General features: G+C 43.6%; 1 protein-coding gene across 1 annotated transcript in view; it reads left to right on the top strand.

The window, feature by feature from the left end:
• Window positions 1-20,717, top strand: part of LOC147901311 (transcription factor TGA2.2-like) — a 33,194-nt gene extending 12,477 nt beyond the window's left edge. The window contains exons 9-11 of the mRNA XM_087375405.1: window positions 7,742-8,013; window positions 19,595-19,831; window positions 20,015-20,717. Coding sequence (XP_087231531.1) covers window positions 7,742-8,013; window positions 19,595-19,831; window positions 20,015-20,161 — 656 coding nt within the window. The 3' untranslated portion in view covers window positions 20,162-20,717. The remainder of the gene's footprint in view (window positions 1-7,741; window positions 8,014-19,594; window positions 19,832-20,014) is intronic.
• Window positions 20,718-21,308: the final 591 nt, after the last annotated feature.

The raw sequence follows: 21,308 nt of genomic DNA, 5'->3' as shown, positions 1-21,308 counted from the left end.
CTTCTGGCTTGTCTGGTTTCATCACAGTAGGTCCACAACTGCCTATACCCATGATCCTATGAAAGTATTTCTTTAGTCTGAAGCCATTGACTCTATTCTTATGCTGCTGACCATCCAAATCCTCAAGTTGATATGAGCCATTTTTGAATTTCTTCGTCACACGAAAAGGTCCATCCCAGTTGGTCACAAATTTCTTCTTGAAGGTAGAATCCAGACTACTGTTGTATCTCAAAACTAGATCACCCTCCTCGATTTTCTTATCCCTGAATTTCCTGTTTGCTCTCTTCTGATTCTCCTCTTGAATTAAAGCATAATGTTCCACCGCCTTTTGTTTGTCTAGTTGTGCTTCTTGCAAATCCAATAACCGGTTCTGGAAAGTAGAATTTGAATCCTCGTTTATGTTCATTAACATTTGTAATGCAGGAATTTCTACTTCCAAGGGTAATAGAGCTTCTTTCCTGTAAACAAGATGAAATGGTGAAAATTGGGTGCCTTCTTTTACTGCAACTCTATAAGCCCATAAAGCCCAGTGCAAAGCAAGGTCCCACTCCTTCTCATGTGTTCTCATGATCTTTCCCATGATATTAATACACACACCATTAAATTTTTCATTCATCCCATTATATTGAGGATAATAGGGACTTGCATATCTGTGTTTTATCTTCAGCTTTCCACATAATAAATCCATCAGTTCACTCTTGAAACCTGGACCTCTATCAGAAAGCAACTCCAGTGGCACACCAAATCTACAGCAGATATCCTCAAACACAAATTTACATACAGATTTCGCATTGACAGCCCGTACTGCTCGTGCTTCAGCCCATCTCGTCAAATAATCTACAGCTGTCAGCACATAACAATTTCCCCTGGTTGTCATGGGTAGAGGACCGATGGCATCTATTCCCCATTTCTCAAAAATATTACAAGCAAGCATGATATTTCTGAGTTTTGGATGTAAGATTCTCTTACTCATCTGCTGACACTGTAGGCATGACCTGCACCAATGTCTTATGTCTCTCTAGAGGGATGGTCACACATACCCTTCTGTAAGTATTTTCCTTAGCATGATTTTGAAAGCAAAATGTCCTCCATATACTCCCTCATGATTAGCTTGTAGAATATGAAAAACTTCCTCATGCCAGGGAATTCTTCTGAGCACTAGATCAGCCCCTTTCTTGTAAAGAACATCATCTATCAGACAATAAGAAGTACAGCTTTTAATAAATCTGTATTTTCTTTGTTTCGGAACTTCTTTAGGCACTTAACCAGTTAACAGGAAGCTTTCCTCACAAGCTAATGTCTCCCTTCCTTTGTATAAGGGCTCCTGCACTCCTACTGCATCAACATAAGCTGCTGTAATTTCCTGCGCAGCATCATGTGCATCTACATTCTTACCTCTTTCAATATGCTGGAGTGTCGAGGCATCCAATCGATTTAACAGTTTCTTCACCGCGCTTATTCATCTCTTCAAATGAACATGCTTAACCTTCCAAACACCTAAAATTTGCTTCACAACCAACAGAGCATCTCCCTTAATCATGAGTCTCTTAATACCCAGACTAATGCATACTTTCAAACCTTTGAAGAGGGCTGCATATTCAGCTTCATTATTACTGCTGGCTTCAAGCTGAATTCCCATTTTCGAATCTCCTTTCCTCCAGGATCATAAATGACAATTCCTCCTGTACTTTTATTTAAACTTTTTTTTAAAGATCCATCAAAGTGTAAAACATTCATGTTAGTGTTCTTCTCCACATCTTCAACTAAAATAGGTCCTTCCTTATAGGTGAGGAGATCAACCAAGGAAGCGCTGGTAGAGTTCTCAACCAAGAAGGTACTATCCATTTAATCATGCTCCTGGAGATGTTTGTACTATTCAACATATGAGGCAGTAGTGAACATGAGGTAAGAACCACAAAAGGCCTTGACAATAGATAAGACCGAAATCTCCTACATGCATACAAGAGGCTAAACCCTCTCCCTGCTGCAAAAGGATAGCACCAATAGCATTTGGTCCTACAGACGTATTCACATAAAAAGTCCTGGAATAATCTGGTGGCTTTACACTTGAAATATGAGTCAAGGATTCCTTAACTGCCTCAAACACCTCTTCACTCTCTGTTGTCCATTTCAGAGGCTCAGATTTTACCACGTGCTGAAGAGGATACAAAATCTGAGATAACATATGAATAAATCTCAACAGATACTTCACCTTCTGGAGAAAGGTATGCAACTGCTTGGTATTCTCAGGAGAGGACAACATAACTAAAGCTTTTACTTTAGCTGGATCTGGCTCAATCCCATTCTCAGATACAATATGCCCTAATATTTTAATGCTGGTCTGAGCTAACTGAGTCTTCTTAGGATTTAATTGACCACCATTATTATCAATCTCAGAAAATACCTGATCCAGCTTGCCACAGTGCTCCCTTCTTCCACTGTAGACACAGATGTCATCAATAAACACTATCCAAGAAAGGTGATAAAATCAGATCTGAATTCTCCTGATAGTGCGAGGGGCAATAGGTAACTCCAAAAGGCATTTTCGTGTAACAAAAACAGCCCCAGGGGGTAATGAAAGTAATCTTGATTTTATCCTGAGCTATGGCTATTTGGAAGTACCCTGATATCGCCACTTTATCAAGAATATCATCCAGAAAAGGCAAAGGATAGTGGTTTCTCTTTGTCACTGCATTCAAAGGTTTGTAATCGACACAGACTCTCCATTTGTCTACACCTTTTGGCACTATGACCACATGACTTATCCAATTAGAGTGAACTACAAGATAAATTATTCCTGCCTTGAGAAGCTTATCTACCTCTTCCTTTAGCACATCTCTCTGTTCCGGACTTAATCTCCTTATTCTCTGAAAAACAGGTTTGGCACCTTAGCTCAATCCTCAGAGGCTTCCCTTTAAATCCCCTGATCTCCTCATAAGAGGTGATAAACAAATTGGGGTATTTCTGCAACATCTTCAAATATTCTTCTTTCTCCTCAACATTGAGATCAGGATTCAATGATTGCTCAATCAACACCTGGGTTGATTCCTGAGAACATTTGGGCTGCATTAAATGCTCGATAACCTCAAACCTATCCACCTCTTTCTCACTGAACCCTGTTGACCCCACAAAATCTACATGTGAATCCTCATCTACCAAATCCACCAATGCTATTGTTCCTTCATCACTTTCTGAAGTCATCAAGCTCTCATCCTCACTGCTGGTTTCACTTCTCTCTTCCTCTTCACTTGTTGAATCTGAAACCTCAGCCCTGCTTACCATATCGAAATTCAATTTCTTCCCATTCGTATGTACAGAAAAGATTCCTTTCTACCAATTTTGAATTGCACCTACCTTCCTCAACCACGGCCTTCCAAGAATCAAAGGATAGGCTCCCAACCCCGCAGGCATCACATGACAATCCACTCGATATGAAACACTAAATGCCTCAACCTCTAGGCCAGGTACTATCCCTAAAGTCTTCACCTTGGAGTGGTTTGCCATTCTGATGCGATAACTAGAGGAGCGGGATATCTTCAGTCCTAATCTCTCTACACAAGCCTGGGTAATCACACAAATCTGTGCACCCCCATCTATACCTCTCCAAAACCCTTTCCTTTATGCCAGGCTTCTACAGCAGGTAAAAGATCTGGCAACTCTGAGACAGACATCAGCTTAATTGTACCTTTATGAGAGTTCTTCTTTGCTGGATTTACAGCCTGCCTCCATTCTTTTTTAAGCTTTGGGCATAGACCAATCATTTGGGCAAATGTAATGTCCAGTTTCCTTGCTGAAAGATCTTCCACCAAATCATAATCTCCTTGCTCCTTCCCCATGGGATAATCTGCAGTTCTGTACTTCCTTCTGGGCTTCGTGCTCTTCTTCTTTTGGTAGGTCATCATCTCCTCAGACTGCTTCCCCTTCTTTGCACTCGGACCAATCTCCTCTTCTCTATCTCTCTTCCCTAATGGCATGACATCTTTAACTTCCTCCAACTCCGACAAGCCAAATGTAACTGCCTTACCTTTCCCTTTCTCTTCTGTAGTGGCTTTATGGATTCCAGAGGTACTAGGCTGACCTGCATCTTTTACTTCTACACTATGATCATTCACCCTATTATTTAACCTTGTTGGCAATGGATAAACATCACCCCCAGCACGAGGAGACTTATCACAGTGTGCTCTGTAATGTCCCCACTCTCCACAATTAAAGCACTGGACACAAGGTGCAAATGACCCTTGACCTTGTCAAGCCTGCCACGGGCCTGGATTATTTGAAGAAGGCATGTTGCCTTTGCCATAACCACCCGATGATCTACCTCTTCCCCTACCGTTCATCAAATTCAAACTCAAACTCTTCATAAGCTCCGACATTTCATGAATTTCTTCTTTTATATTCTCCTCCTTCCTAACTTCAGGCTTCTGTATTTCTGGCTTCACATGAGAGAGAATTTCAGGCACATGCTGAACCATTGGCATCTCTTGCATCATTTGTGACAATCTTATCTGCTTCCTCTCCTTCTCTTTTGCTACCCTGAGAGCATCCTCATAAGTGACCAGCTCTTTACATTCAATCTTTATCCTAATCTCCGGCTTCAGACCAGCAACAAACCTATCCTTTTTTATGACTCTGGGAGGAACTTCAGGTAATAAGGCCACCTGCCATTTATTCCACAACACAGTGAACATACCGACATACTCATCCACTAACTGAGTCGGCTGTTGCTGCAATAAACATAGCTCTCTCCAAATGCCATCAGGATCTCTAACACACATAAACCTGTCCAGGAAAGCTGTCCTCACCTCTGGATAAGTCGGGTTTTTGTGAACACCCTGATCATCACGCATCCTTGCAGAGAAAGTCTGCAACCAAGTTCTCGCTTCTCCCAACAGACAAAAGGATAGAATCTGAAGGACTTCTGGAGCATTTCTGTCTTTAATAAGAGCTGTGAACTCCAAGCACTCTAAAAACCTCTTTGGGTCTTCATTGGGCAACCCGTGAAATCGAGGAAATTCATGAGCCATCTCTCCTCTTGACTAACTTATCTTAAACACACTCTCGTTGACAACCAAGAATTATGTACTTCACCACGTCAGATAGTTGAAACTTCATAGGGATCAGTTGCAATGTGGGCTCGTAGATGATGAGCTTATGAACCAAGTTCCAGAGCAGGTGTCTTTGTATTAGGCACCGAGACAAACCCCCCACAAAAACTGACTAAACATGGATCACACAGACTCAGAGAGAGCCAAAAGACTACACAGCCCGAACCAGATAAACTTAGAACTGAACTGAACTTTCCCCCAATACTCAGGAAACAGCCAGCCTCAGAATACTATAAACCCACAGCCCACACTCGTAAGCTTCCATCAAGGACAACAGCTCGTAACTCTCCCCAAAGCTGCAGTCAACGACCCAAGAGTGAAAGGGACTGGCAAATCAGGGGATGTTCTGGCTGATTGGGACAGACTGCCATCATCTTTGTTTTTCTGACATTTACTTGCAGCCCGCTTTCCCTACAAAAAGTTTTAAGCACTTGTAAAAGTTTGTGCATAGATTCCGGATCGTATGCAAAAAGAACGACATCATCTGCGTATAACAACAATAGGACTGTCCAAAGCCCCAATTGCGGTCCTTGCAACCCTTTCTCTACTGCAAATTCATTGATGAGTTCCTCCAGTTGGTCAATGCATATTCCGAACAAGGTAGGCGATAGAGGGCAGCCTTGCTCCCATATTGCTCTCAAATACATCAGACATACCTTGTGTTTGTTTGAGTCGGCATAATACCTTTTCATAGATGCGAGAGATGCCTACCCTTAAGGCCAAAGGGACTCCTATTTCTTGCATTCTCTTCCATAATCCTCCTCTTGGAACTGTGTCAAATGCTTTCTTGAAATCCACAAAACAACAAAATAGAGTGCGTCCTCTCAGTCTGCATTCATCCATGAGGACCCTTAAGGTAATAAGGTGGTCGGCTGTCATGTGCTCCTTGCGAAAGCCTGCCTGTCCGGTGGCTCTTTTCTGTGCCTCTTCTGCCCATGAGCTGATTTTAATTTCAAGCACTGTACTGAAGAGCTTGGCCAATGTAGAGCTGACCATTATAGTTCTGTAATTTGTGACTGAATTTTTGTCTCCACCTTTGTGTAAAGGCTGGACCCAATTTTCTTGCCATTCCTGAGGGAAACCATGGTGTAGAGCATGTGTTAGGATGTGTGAGAGCCATGTTCTTGCTCGATGTCCTGTCCATTTGACAAATTCCGCCTGTATCTTCATGTGATCTGATGCTTTGCCATTAGCCATCTTCTTTAGTCCAACTTCAATGTCTTCGAAGGTGAAAGGACTAGTGCATGTGACCAATAGATCCTCCTTCCCCATATCAGAAGCAAGTGCATGATTGTACAACTTGGTAACATAATTAAGCTTGGTTGCATCTGATATATCCCCTATGACCTGTTTCCGTCTGCCTTTCACTTGTTTCCAGCCCTCTCTCGGATTTTTTATGAAAGTGACCAAATCAGATTTCTCTCTTTCCAAAATATATTTTCTTTATTTTTTCCTTGTGATGGCATTGTATGTCTTCTCCAGTTGTTTATGCCTATCTGCATCCAGTATGTATTTCAGCTCTTGGCGTAGTTGTTTGCATTCCTCGTCATACCATTTCTTGTGTGGTAGTCCTTTGACCTGTTTCTTTTTTCTTGTTGTTGCTGCTCCAAATGTTTGCGTGGCTGAGGCAAGTATTGCTTCCTGCAAGGCTGTCCATGTGGGGTTGGTTATTGCTCTCAGCTTTGCATCCAAAGTGTCTGCATAAACTTGGTGTTTGTTTGGGTCTACTTTGAAACCTCCTGCATGTGCTGAAAATTTCTGCTCCCTATGTTCAAGGTGTATGTCAAGATCCATCCATATTGGGAGATGGTCCGATTCCGGATATTTCATCCCTATGTTGAAGCTTTTGATAATGGGTATAGTATCCACATGTACCAAGGCATAATCTAGCACACTCTGTCCTCCGCTGGCTGAGAGACACGTCATCTTGTGGGTGTTAGGGAATAATTGCATTCCATTCAAGACTGGCATGTGCAGCCCATTAATCATGCATCGGAGTGCTCTGCCTTGTGTGTTGATGGTGTCGTCCTCGGATCCTCTCTGCCACATGATGTCCGCTTCTGTGACTGCTTCTTTATCCATTTCATCATGATAGAGAGAGGGGGCGGGGGGGAGATTTATAAATGTCTGCAAAAGACCCTATGAGACCAAACTCTGAAATACATCAAGTTCATGCACCCCGTGTAGCACACCCCTACAATATCTGTAATGTGTTTGAACATAGAGAACGAAAAAAAACCCTGGGAAAATACATAGGACACTGGTACATATCAGAGACAAGTATGGGTTGCTAGGGCCTCTGAAAAATGTCTGAGATCTGCATCTGTTGCCCTGCATTCTGTTCAGTGGATCTGTGGCACCATGAGAGAGTGTACAATGAGATAAGCTAGCATCATGGGATAGAGAGACTAGGTCTCGAGTCTGCCATGGGTACTCAAGCTGGGGTTCCCACCATGATTCTAATGTAAATGTAACACATCTGAACCCCCCCCCCCCCCGCCGCCTCTCTCTCTCTCTCTCTCTCTCTGTGCTTGGTTGACAAGATAGGACCTTATATTGTTAGGATGAATTGGTGCTTGTGTGGGATATGGTAATCAACTCTGATAAAAGCTTTATGGCTATTTCTTTTATCTTAGGTGTTGCTGCATTTGATATGGATTATGTGCGATGGGTGGAAGAGCAAAATCGACAAATATGTGAGCTTCGGTCTGCTTTGGCTGCACACGTAACAGATAACGACTTGCGTGTCCTTGTGGACAATGGTATTGCACATTATGATGAACTCTTCCGTCTGAAGGGCATTGCTGTCAAAGCAGATGTTTTTCATATTGTATCTGGTATGTGGAAGACACCAGCAGAGCGTTGCTTCATGTGGATGGGTGGTTTTCGTCCTTCAGAACTACTGAAGGTCTCTCTCTCTCTCTCTCTCTCTCTCTCTCTCTCTCTCTTCCTTCAGTTGTTCTAAATGAAATCCTGGTGAGCGGTCCTTCTATATGAGCACTCGATGAGCATGGAGGAGGGAAATATAAACAGAACGTGCATTTGAGGTCCTCTCATAATTTGTAGAATGTGAGTTTTGTCGAAGTCACCTCAGGGGTTCATTTGTCCTCCTCTCTCTCTCTCTCTCTCTCTCTCTCTCTCTCTCTCTCTCTCTCCCTCTCTCTCTCTCTGTCTGTCTCTCTGTGTCCACCCCCCCTTCCTTTCTGGATTGGTTTTACATCTTAAGTGGGAGCATAATGTGATCCACCAAGCTGAAATGTATCGTATTGGAGTTTTCTAAAACTAAAAGTTTCTAACTTAACTTTGTACTTGGTTTCACCCCAAGTGAACATTAAACCCTATTTCATGGTTAGTGGAAACGGGAATGGGAAACATGGAAACATTTCGGGATTGTTGGGAGGGCCAGAATGGGGGAAATGCTACATCAGCAGGGGGGTTTAGAAAAGGGGGTTTTGAGATTACATTCAGCACACACACATTTAGAAACTAGAGTGCTACAGCCTACAGCCTACTCTGACTTAAACATAATGCATAATACAAATTTGAAATGATTGAACAATGAAGATTCACTAAATCAATGAAAAAGGCTACAAGTAACAAGTGACAAAATGCCACAAATGGCAATCTAATATATATCATATTTGTCTACTGTCAAAAGCACAAAAGAGGGAGTGTAGACCAGGGGAAATGGCGTGTTCCTCTTGGGGGAAACATGAAAACATTTAAGAACTGGTGGGGAAAGGTTTTAGACGTCGTTTCTGTCTGCAGAAACGCTTCCAGACAGAAATGCCATTTTTGTCTAGAAACGATTCTGAAATGGTGTTTCGGGGGATTTTGGCCAGGGAAACACTTTCCAGCGTAACTGTGACCTATTTAAGACAACATCTCATTAACCCCTTCAAATCCCACTCTGATGAGATGTTGCAGAACGCACACACACGACTCGAGACTTATCCTAATGGTTGAACAAATCTCAGTCTCATGCTAAAGCAATGCATTAGGGTAAATACAAAGATTTTGTCATATTGGTAGGGCATCGCTCGGCATGATAGCGGTAGATGACACCCAAAATACAACGTTATTAGTTGTATAACTGGTATAAATAGACAAAGCACTCTAGTGGACATAACAACAGGGCATACCCTATACCTTTCTTTACCATGTACCATATACTACTCTTTATCTGTACATGAACATATGATCTTGGCACAAGATAACTGAAAAATACATACAACTGTTGCTTTCCACTGCACCATATAGCGTAACATTTATTGTCTGAGCCATAAACGGCTGGTGTGGCTGCGCTAAGTGCCTTCATGTTTGCCATAGGGTTATTCCAAACAGCACGTCTTTACTCCAAACAGGACTTATACTTTTGACTGCACGTCTTTATTCTACAATTGAATCAAACTGTCCATGATGCACAAACGTCTGGATCTGTATTCAGCTTCTTATCTAAAGCTTTGTGTGGCCGGGCTCTCTTAAGGGCTTGCCTAGGGAGAAAAGTTTTCCAGGGAATGCCGTTCCCCCTTCTCTCAATGTGGGAACACTGTCCCTAGGTAACAGGGTGCCTACAGAACATTCCTGGAATGCCACATGGCCAGAGTGCCATTTTTGACACTTCTTTTCATTCTCCCACCCTCACCCTACATCCTTCACTCCCCGTAGCCACGTCAACTATCGTTCCAGGACTCTTCCACTCTCCACTCCTTGAGTCCACTCAGCCACATAACTCGACTCTTCCTTCCACTCTAGCCTCTCTTTCCCTCAAGTCCCCACAAAGAATATGTATACAGCTTGGGGTTTGTGCCCCGTTTGGAGTTTTCCATTCATGTTCACCCAAAGTGTCCCACTTAGTGCTTCACCTCTTGAGGAGCTAGCTTAGATATCACATCTATCTATGAAGAGGAGGAGAGCTAAATGTGATTCACAAAGATAAAATGTATCATATTTCACAAGCATCCACACAAGCCGAAAGAAGGTCATGCATAAAATGACGAGTTCAAATCCTGAAACCACTTTTCCACTAAGATGGGGTCCCATGTTTAAACTGACCCCAATGACTTTGAAATTTTTACTAGTGCCAGAGTTCATATCTTCTTGACTCTCCCAAAGGGTGCAGTAAGCCCTAACAAGGATCCAATATCATTAGCTCTTTCATTCTCCTTCGAGGAGCTGCGCATATGAGCGTGTTTCCTTTGTTTCCCAAAAAATGATCAAGTGGTAAGATTGAATATATTTCCATCGTATAAAGATGCATAGTTATAAGCATTGTGATCTTGAAATAGAACCAGAAAGGTATCCATACAGAAGACATGCCTTTCTCTGCAAATCTCCTTTGTAATATGTTCCTCTTTCTCTTGTGCATGAAATATTGGTTTGTTGTCTTCTCTTCGCTGTTCTCTTGGCAGGTGAACTCTTTAATATCCCTCTTAACCATGGAACAAGGCAGCATATTAAAGAGAGAAAGAAAGTGAATAACACGTTTTCTTTGGATATGTTGATACACAAGGAAGATATACGGTCTTGACAACCTTCAAGCAGCCAACCATACAGCTGGAGAGCTACATGTAGGACATAGTTGACATCTTGGGTAGAAATTATTGTGATTGCTAGGCCATGCTTATTCACCAAGGCTATTCATTGATTACTTGGAGATAACTGTAGCTATAATAGCTCATTCCATTTGGAAACCACATCAAGTTTAGAAGTAGTAGTCAACATGGAGTGGCCTACATGTTTCACGGTGTTTGGTCAAGATGTCAAGGTATACAATCTAATGTGCTTTTAGACGAACAAAGTTGGTGATACAGTATTACTGTCCTTTGAGAAAAGGTGATTCAAAAAAGCCATTGCTCTCCTCGGAGAAATTGGCAGTGTTTATCGTAGTCTTATATGTTGACGTTCTGAATTGTTTTTGTGAATTGTTGCAGTCATTGAATGTTAATAGTAAAGCAGAAAGGATTCCGAGAAACCTTTGAAATGGCAAACTTAGGGCTATTGCACTATTTTCTCATTTGTGACGTATGCTAAGAGATGATATCTCTGTTTAATGAGCCAAACATGCCAAGCATTTATTGGACAAACTGCATGGAAGACTGCAAGCTGGGACTGTAACATGCAATGGTTATCTGATCGTGTAATTCACAGCAAGACCTTCTTTAAACCTTTAGCGAGGAATGAGCGTTGTTTACCATAGAGAGAGAAAGGAGATAAGGGTAGAGAGAGAGAGAGTAGAGTCGACAACCGATTGGGTCCCTGTACCCATTGAGGGTCCCCTCCCCCAATCAAGGGAGAATTTACTTTATACTTGGAGAATGAGAAATACAAAGAACACTCTTTGAGAGAGCGCGGAACACGCTTCTGAAGAGCTCACTGTGCACACGTATAGCAGACCCAAGGACCTGAGAGGCAATGCCGACCAATACCGAGACCTTGATGCTGTCCACACTGACGATGTAGGACACTTTTGCAAGGCAAGGAAGAGGCTTGTGCTGTGTACCGGAATGCAGGGTTACTGCTTGAGTGAGAGAGTGAAAGCTAGAAGTGATTGATCCTATGAGCGAACTGAGAGATGAACTGAAATATAGAGCTGAGAGTGAGCTATGTAAAGTGTTAAAGAGAGCTGAGAAAGCTGAGGAAACAGTGTCCAAACCTCTCTCCGTTTGCTGGTCCAAACCTCCGACTGTTGTGCTGCGTGGTCACCTTCAGATCAGGCTGAACTGATGGCCAAGGAACTGAGGCTAGAGCAGGGCCAGATCTGAGGATCTCAGGGGCTGCACAGGAGGCTGAAGTGGAGCTGTAGGAGAACTGAAGGTAGGAGCAAACTGAATGAGAAAACAGGGCAGCCAAGGGGCCCTTTTATAGGGCTGGACTGAACCAACCCAGTCTGTAAACAGCCGACTGAGTCGGTCTGTTTTACAGACTGGTTGGCCTAAAACCAGCCTATAAAAAGCCCTCCCTAGCTCATTTGCCAGGGGAGGTTTTGGGCAGCCTTTGCAAGTTGCCTTCCCTGCGTACCTGTCCAGCCTTTGGGGACCCTAAGGGACTAGGCTAAGAGCTAAACTATAAGATGGAAACACTTAACCTACTGTTCTCTAGTGGGTACTAGTGAACAAGAACTGACTTACTGACCTCACCTAAGGCTGAGAGACTGACCTATGTAGCTTGTGCCTGACTGTCCTTGGATAAGGGCTCACAAAGGGGTCACAGCATACGACAAAATCTCCTATCTGGGAACTATAATGCACTTGTCACATGTAGCCAGTTTGTCACCTTGCACCCAAGTGTAGGGGTGCATGTGACATTCCCTCCTCCTTAACTTGGTGGTAGGTTCATTGCTTCCAAGTAGTCCGCCGAAACTCTTGGAAAAAATCTTCGTCCAACCACAGTGCTTCATGGGTACCTTGATCACTGAACTTGGTGTAAAACTCCCGGATCCTGCGTCCTGACCCATGCTTGAATTTATGAAGGAGGATCTGTTCTGGCTGCATAACGTCGGCTTCATCAAGAACTTCAAGTTGTTGCTCGTCGAAAATCTCTGAAAGAGGAGGTTCAAAATATGGCTTCAATCAAGCTACGTGGAACACGTTTTGCATAGTCCAACTGTCTGGTAGACGTAACTTCATTGAGACATCGTTGATCTTTTGAATAATAGGGAATGGTTCGAAGCTCCTGAAGGACAGCTTAGGGCATCGCTTGCCCACTTGCTTCAATCGTTGCTTGATAATGCGTAAATACACCCATTGACCCTCTTTATATTGGACATCTCGTCTAGATTTATTAGCTTGGCGTGTATACGATGCTTGAGCTTTGGCGATGCGGCTTTTCACGGACTCCGTAATCTCTGCCATGGATTCGGTGGTTTTGTTGGCTTCAAGAGATGGAGATACCATCCAGGTGAGGAGTGAGGTAAATCGACGTCCAAATGCTGCTTCATAAGGTGTGCGAACAATACTTGAAGAATAGATATCGTTCAGAATGGCCTGCACAAGCGGAAGGAACTGCTCCCACTTTCCTTGAGCATCATGACAATATGATTTCAAAATATCAAATGCCATACCATTATACTTTTCCGTCTTGCCGTTCGATTGCGGATGAAAAGCGCTGGACATCTGCAGCTTAGTACCAAAATTATCAAACAAGGCTCGCTAAAAGTTAGACGTAAACTTGGAGAAAATATCAAATGCCATACCATTATACTTTTCCGTCTTGCCGCTCGATTGTGGATGGAAAGCGCTGGACATCTGCAGCTTAGTACCAAAATTATCAAACAAGGCTCGCCAAAAGTTAGACGTAAACTTGGAGTCCCTGTCGGATGTGATGGTCTTTGGCAACCCTCCAACGGTATACCAATACTTGATAAACAAACGAGCTACATCTTCAGCGCTGGCCGTTTGTTTGTAGGGAATGAGCACAATATTTACTAAAGCGACAAACAATAGTAAGACGTTGAGTATTACGCGTACCTGTGGATGCTAGAAGTGGTCCCACGAAATTGATACCTATGTCATGGAAAGAACCGTCGGGGATTGGCAATGGCATAAGTAAGCCTGCCACTTTCTTGTGGGAAGCCTTGACCTTTTGGCATATTTGACAATTCTGCACATAGCCGTATACGTCCTTCCGCATCTTTGGCCAATAGAAATAGCGCTCTAACTTCTTCAAAGTCTCGTTGATACCTCTGTGACCACTGTAAGGGCGTCATGGGCATCATGAAGAAGCAACTGCCGTTTGTCTTTGAGTACACATAACGTTTTCTTATAAAAAAGCCAACCGTCCTCTAATGAGTAATGGCTTGGATCAAGTGTCGTAGCTAACTGGAACTGCGTGCCAAACTTTGCTGACTCCGCTGATTGCGCCTTCACGCTATCAAGATCCTTTCCTTTGATTTCGAGCACAGTGGCCTGCTCAATGGTCTAGATGGAACCTTTCCGATTGAGAGCGTCTGCAACAGGGTTGTTTTTGCCGGGAACGTACTCGATTATTCCCCCAAACTGCTGGAATATCTGACTCCACTGTTGCTGTCGATCACTCCATTGCTTACTAGGCATTGTCTAAAGCCACTTAAGGGCTTGGTGATCTGTCTTCACCGTGAAAGTCCGTCCGTAGAGGAAAGGCTTCTTGGATCTTCTCAGGGTCCAATTGAATCCCTTGAGCACTAATGATGTAGCCCAAATATTGAATTTCCAGCAATCTGAATTTACTTTTCTTTGCGTTGAGATATAGCTAGTTATCACGTAATAACTGTAGGGCACATCGCACATCCTTAATATGCAGCTCGGCTCTCGCAGAAAAGATAAGGATATCATCGAGAAAGATGAACAGACACTTCCCAATATACTCTGCGAATACCCGGGAGAATGTTGGTGGTGCATTCTTTAGACCAAAGAACATGACTACGAACTCGTAATGAGCTCGCTGCGCTCGGAAAGCTGTCTTTGGGATGTCAGCTTCAAAAATCCGGACTTGATGGTAGCCACTCTTGAGGTCAATCTTTGAAAAAAATATTGTACCATTGAGTCTTTCCAAGATGTACTTGATGCGGGGCATAGGAAACTTGTTGCTTATCGTAAGCTTATTGAGTGCTCTGTAGTCGACACATAGTCGTGCGGACTCATCCTTCCTTGCCACAAATAGAATGGGTGTAGCAAAAGGCGAAGAAGAAGGTCTAATAAACCTTGCGTGCAATAGTTGAGACAATTGTTACTCTAACTCTCCCTCCATAGACTTTGAAAGTCGATAAGGGAACTTACTTGGAGGTGTCCAGTTTGGAAGTAGATCGATGCGATGGTCTTCCGGTCGGTTGGGAGGTAGCTGGGGTGGCAGATCGTCCCGGAGCATGATGTCTTTGAACTCTTGGAATAGATCCACCATTGCTTGCTCCATTGGAGGAGCAGCTTGAACTGCAGTGATCTGGCACTGGACATAGACAAGTGCACACATGACACCCTTGCGGGTGGCACGACCTGCTTGAATATGAGAGATTAATGGAATCCCTGGTATGCTCTGATCACTGTGTATCACGGCAGGATCAGGTAAACCTTCCACAATCGTGAAGGTGTCTTGCCACCAATCAGGCGTCGGAACATGCTCATGGAACCACTGAATCCCGAGAATCATGTCGCACCCCATCAAAGGAGTCAATATAAAATTCCACGTAAACATGGCCTTCTGAACTAAAAAAGTGAACTGGATGGCCTTATGTGTGATGTGTGTGCGCAAGCCGGGTGTGACCTGTCCACTACAAGCTCGTGAGGCACCAAGGTTAACCCGACTGTCTTGGCAAGCTGAGGGGAGATGGCATCTTCTGAACTCCCCATATCGAACATGACAATAAACTGATGCCCGTTAGCTGTGCCGTACGCTCGAATGAGCGCCTTCTTTTGATTTGATAAGTCGCCCTCCTTCTTACCTTGAAAGACCACCGTGGGAACAGCATTCAAAGCAGGGAAGACGGCATTTGTAGCTGAGGATGGAGGCGGGGCTGGAAGAGCCAATACATTAGCGACGGACGAAGTAGGTGCTTTCGCAGCCTTTTCGGCAAGCCACTTCGGACAATCCTTCTTGCCATGCCTAGTGATGTGGTAGCAATGAAAGCAGCGATGTTCTTGGTGGTAGCGCTTCTGTGTTGGGCTGTAGATAGCCTCCCGTAATACCAGCTTTAGCCTTCTCATCCGGAGTCATCTTTGGCTTGGACTCCTTCTTTTGATGAGGAGTGCAAATGGTGCTCAATGATGATGTCACTGTGGATCACATGCAGTGATGATGTAACACTATGCCTAGCAAGAGGTGTGCTTGTGGAGCAGAGTGCTGAGGTGTCACTTGTATGCACATGCAAGGTGTGCACAGTGCGCGTGGCAGGGGACTGTGCCTATAGAGGTCAGTGTGCCATGTGGCACTGATGATGTGGTAGCTAATTGGGATGCTGATGTGGCAGTATTGACTAATCAAGCTAGTCAATGATGATGTGGCCTTTGACTTTGGCATGGCCGTCTTTCTTTTGGAACTGGTTGTCCTTCTTCTGAACCTTACCCGCTCTGTTGTTTGACTTCTGCGGGGCTTTGGAATCTTTATGGACCTGCTTGGGCTTTCCCCCGTTCAGCATCATCTCTTGATTCTGTGCGAGAGTCAGCGTCCGCTCGAATACGTCCGATGAGTCGAAGTTCTAAATGGTAAAACTTATGTTCGTGTCCAAACCTCGAATGAATTACTTCATCTTGGCGCTTTCCGTCACGCCCAACTGTTGCGCCAGTGTGATGACCTTATTACTGTATGTCAACACAAGCAAACCATTCTGGGAGAGACGAGTGAACTCATCCTCCAGGTTAAGCATATATTGAGGTGGGAGAAAACGGGCTTTGAGGTCGGCCACAAACGTTGCCCAAACGAAATTCGTCGTAAATGTTTTTGGGTTAGTATGTTTACTAGCCCAATGCTGCCACCAAGTCACCGCCTCACCTATAAGATGAGAGGCTGCAAGGTGGACTTTATCTTGCTCATCTTAAATCCGTGCTAACGGAAAATGAGCTACAAACTTATGAATAAATTGCAAAATTGCTGAATGGTCACACTTACCATCATACTTGACAAAATTTGGAGCGGACCGAGTGAGTGGTGTTACCTTTGTTGATGGCGAAGCTGTGGCGGAGACGGCCGCTGTGCTCAAACTTGCTTGCATCGGCTAACATCTGTTTGTGTTGGAGAAGCATCGCCTCTCGATCTAGCTTTTGTTGCCTCTCTGCCTGGGCGAGCTCTGTGTGTCGCAGTGTCTCCTCATTTTTGCATTCCTCACGCATTAACAAGAGCAGTTTTTCAAAATCTGTGGTTCCTCTTTCTTCCAGCGGCTTTTCTGCTTTTTTTTCCTCCAGACGTTGTTTTGTCTGGTCCAGCTGTCTTCTACTTTCTTCCAGCTGGCATGAATGTTCTTTGAGTTGCTGCAACAGGACCGGATTCTGCTCTACAAGGTTCGCCATCACTTCTTGAGCATTTGGTGGAAGCGTATCTTGTTGGTAGTCTTTCTCCTCTTCAAAGTCTTCGCGGTTAAAATCTTTTCCTGACCCTTCCATGACGTGTGATTGTTTGTCCTTTTCGGATCTCAACACAACCATACAGTTGCGGTAGTCAAGCTGGATACAGACCGAAGCTCTGATACCAATGTAACATGCAACGGTTATCTGATCGTGTAATTCACAGCAAGACCTTCTTTAAACCTTTAGCGAGGAATGAGCATTGTTTACCATAGAGAGAGAGAGGAGATAAGGGTAGAGAGAGAGAGTAGAGTCGACAACCGATTGGGTCCCTGTACCCACTGAGCGCCCCCTCCCCCAATCAGGGGAGAATTTGCTTTATACTTGGAGAACTGAGAAATACAAAGAACACTCTTCGAGAGAGCACGGAACGTGCTTTTGAAGAGCTCACTGTGCACACGTATAGCAGACCCAAGGACCTGAGAGGCAACGTTGACCAATACCGAGACCTTGATCTTGTCCACATTGACGATGTGCAAGGCAAGGAAGAGGCTTGTGCTGTCTATCGGAATGCAGGGTTATTGCGTGGGTGAGAGAGTGAAAACTAGAAGTGATTGATCCTATGAGAGAACTGAGAGATGAACTGAAATATAGAGCTGAGAGTGAGCTATGTAAACTGTAAAAGGGAGCTGAGAAAGCTGAGGAAATAGTGTCCAAACCTCTCTCCGTTTGCTGGTCCAAACCTCCGACTGTTGTGCTGCGTGTTCACCTTCAGATCAGGCTGAACTGATGGCCAAGGGACTGAGGCTAGAGCAGTGCCAGATCTGAGGATCTCAGGGGTTGCATAGGAGGCTGAAGTGGAGCTGTAGGAGAACTGAAGGCAGGAGCAAACTGAATGAGAAAACAGGGCAGCCAAGGGGCCCTTTTATAGGGCTGGACTGAGCCAACCCAGTCTGTAAACAGCCGACTGAGTCGGTCTGTTTTACAGACTGGTTGGCCTACAACCAGCCTATAAAAAGCCCTCCCTGGCTCATTCGCCAGGGGAGGTTTTGGGCAGCCTTTTCCCTGCTTACCTGTCCAGCCTTTGGGGACCCTAAAGGGACTCCTAACCTAGGCTAAGACCTAAACTATAAGATGGAAACACTTAACCTACTGTTCTCTAGTAGGTACTAGTAAACAAGAACTGACTTACTGACTTGACCCAAGGCTGAGAGACTGACCTACGTAGTTTGTGCCTGACTGTCTCTGGACAAGGGCTCACAAAGGGGTCACAGCATACGACAAAATCTTCTATCTGGGAACTATAATGAACTTGTCGATGTGGCCAATATGTCACCTTGCACCCAAGTGCAGGGGTGCATGTGACAGGGACTGCCATGGAACCTGAGTTCAAGCCGGGGCCTATCGTGACGATGAGTGTGTAGGTTCAATGTTTGATAGACCAAGACAAGACGAGGCATTTCTATGTTTTGGAGCAGTCAAAAGAGCCACAATGGACAGCAGGGAGGATTGTTATATGGCATGGGCGTACATGTTTATCTGACTGACATTAGGGTCAGCATTAGCATACCTTGAGAGCGACAGCGTGTTTTACCTTCTGAGTTGGCACATGGGTAATAGCATGGGGTAAGAAGCAGCAAGAAATGGCAGCATATCCTCTTGAGAATAAAGGCACTTGTCTGCATTGACATTGGCTATGATACAATCCAGGTTGGAGATTAATTGTAGGACTTGGTTAGAAATAGGTGGACAGTAAGGAGCATTATTTGTTACAGTTAAAGCTTCATTGTGGTTGCAAAAAAACCAATATTGCATGCAACACAGATTATCCAAGCTTCTTGGACATAACAACTGCATCATGTTTTTAAGAGATGCATCGCTAATGTTCGACGAGTGTGCAGATTAATTTGTACGAATTTCATAAAAATTTTGTGCTTTCGTGCACATTTTGGTGCCATTTTAAGGCTCAGTTATTTGTCTTTGGGTTGAGTACATGCAGAGCTTTCTGTAGTAAATATTTTGATGATATGTGGCATTGGTGTTGCCACCTCATAGGAAACAACCTAAGCATATCCCTTGGGCAAGTTGATGGGTATGCCAGATTTCATTTGTGAAAGTAAATTCTGTCACTAGCTTTTTTGTCTCTCTTTCTAGTATGGCTTATAAGTCCATATATATGCTCGTTAGATTTCTAAACATAAACAGTTTTAGATCATAAAACTATATACTTACAGATGTAACTAAGATCTTACTCTCTCTAAGATGCAATTGTGCAGCATCTTGTCTTGATCTTAGCAATTCAAGATTGATTGTCTTCTTCTGCATCCTTGTTACTGATATGAAGATTATGTATCTAGTTAGGATGCATTTGTACATTACGATTGCACAACTTCAAAAAACGGGGAAAAACAAGAATTTGGAATTTTGCTTCATTTTTGTGTGTGTAAAAAATCAGTTTTTAGGTTAAACAAAACTGTAAATAGTATTGATGGGCCTAATCTTTAGTTTGTGTTTTAGCAGATTTTGATTCCTCAACTCGAGCCACTTACTGAGCAGCAGCTTTTAGCAGTGTGCAATTTGCAACAGTCCTCTCAACAGGCAGAGGATGCATTATCTCAAGGAATGGAAGCTTTGCAGCAGAATTTGGCTGATACATTATCCGCTGGCTCTCTGGGAACTCCAAATGTTGCAAATTACATGGGTCAGATGGCCATGGCCATGGGTAAACTTGGAACACTTGAAAACTTTGTTCGCCAGGTCCATATCATCAATCCTATATAGATAGCTTCCTTCCTTTTTTTGCGTGTCCCATGCTTCTAATCCAGTTATAATTGTCAGGCTTGATTGCTTGTTTAGTAACAGTGTATTAGGTAATCACAAAGTTCTTTAAGAACAAATATGTTATACTCTCATTTTTTGGTTACTCGATTTGTTATGCAGGCTGACAACCTTCGGCAACAAACACTTCAGCAAATGAATCGTATTCTTACAACTCGTCAGGCAGCAAGAGGCCTCCTTGCTTTGGGAGACTACTTTTCTCGCCTTCGTGCTCTAAGCTCTCTTTGGATAGCCCGGCCACGAGAGTAAGAGATACAGAATGGTGTTTCTTTGTTAAGGTTCAGACTGATGGGTCATTTAGGTAGGGAGTGCATCTGCATTTGAACCTTGTAGAGAGTTTACAACATGGCTGCTTGTGTGAAAAGCACATTCTTCTGGGATAGGTTTCTTAAGCTGGTTAGCTGTCGCCCTAATAGTTGCTGTGTAGGTTGCTGTGTGAGTTCTTGTGGTATCAGATCTGGCAGGGAAGTGCAGTGGTTCAGGGCTTTTAGATGCTACTTAGAGGAGTGTCTGATAGCTGACTTCTCTGGTAAACTGGAGAGGTGAGCTCTAGAATGGTCTTTCAGCGACTTTGTGCAAGTTGCCATTCAGATTAAAGGCTTCTTCAAGACTATGTTTTGGGTCATAGAGGCAATTGTTTAAGCACGTGTGCATAAACAATAATGATACTGGTATCACTGATGGCCATGTACATTTTACTGGAATGCATGTGTACCGCTTGCGTACAGGCAGGATCAGCAACACTATCAGGAAGAGCAGAGGCCTGTAAATGTTCCTTACATATTCTAATAAACATTCATGTAAATTTTGTATCAGTTGCTTTACCTTGACAACAGGTTCATGTATATTTTTGAAAACTTTGGGTCCTTGTTATGCTTATTTTTTTCCAGAGGAGCTCAATTTTAAATACCGACATTTGCTGAGGATCCTTGTCAAGATCCAATGATAGATTTCTATTCAAATCTCCTCCCATGAAGTGTTCTAGTTGCTAGTAATTCTACCATGACTCCCAATACAGAGATTTTGGCACTGGTTCGAGTCGTCGTAGTTTTGATTCTTTTTTTTTTGGTGGTTGCAAAGAAAGGAACCTCGTAGTTTTGGTTCCTACCACTGTACTTGTTTGCATTCTGTGGGTCCCTGTTCAGAGGGAAAACCCATGCTGGGCACAAGCTTTTGCTGCTTACTATTCTCAATTCTGGTTGTGGAGAGTATTCATCTGGAATGCTGTCAAGAAACACATTGCAGTGCATTTTCCATGCAGCAAGTAAGGAGGTGTCCACTAGTGGATGTTCAGGTTAATATGTTTTTGAAGGAGTGCTCTGAGCTGTTGCTACCGTGCTGCTATCTGTAAATGTAGAAGCTGCCAAGTTACATCATACATCGGTGATAAGTAAGA

Source organism: Dipteris shenzhenensis, chromosome 6, assembly GCF_047967505.1.
Source record: "Dipteris shenzhenensis isolate YYH24624 ecotype China chromosome 6, Dip_SZ_1.0, whole genome shotgun sequence".
NCBI lineage: Eukaryota > Viridiplantae > Streptophyta > Polypodiopsida > Gleicheniales > Dipteridaceae > Dipteris > Dipteris shenzhenensis.
This window is presented reverse-complemented; position numbering and strand designations above follow the sequence as displayed.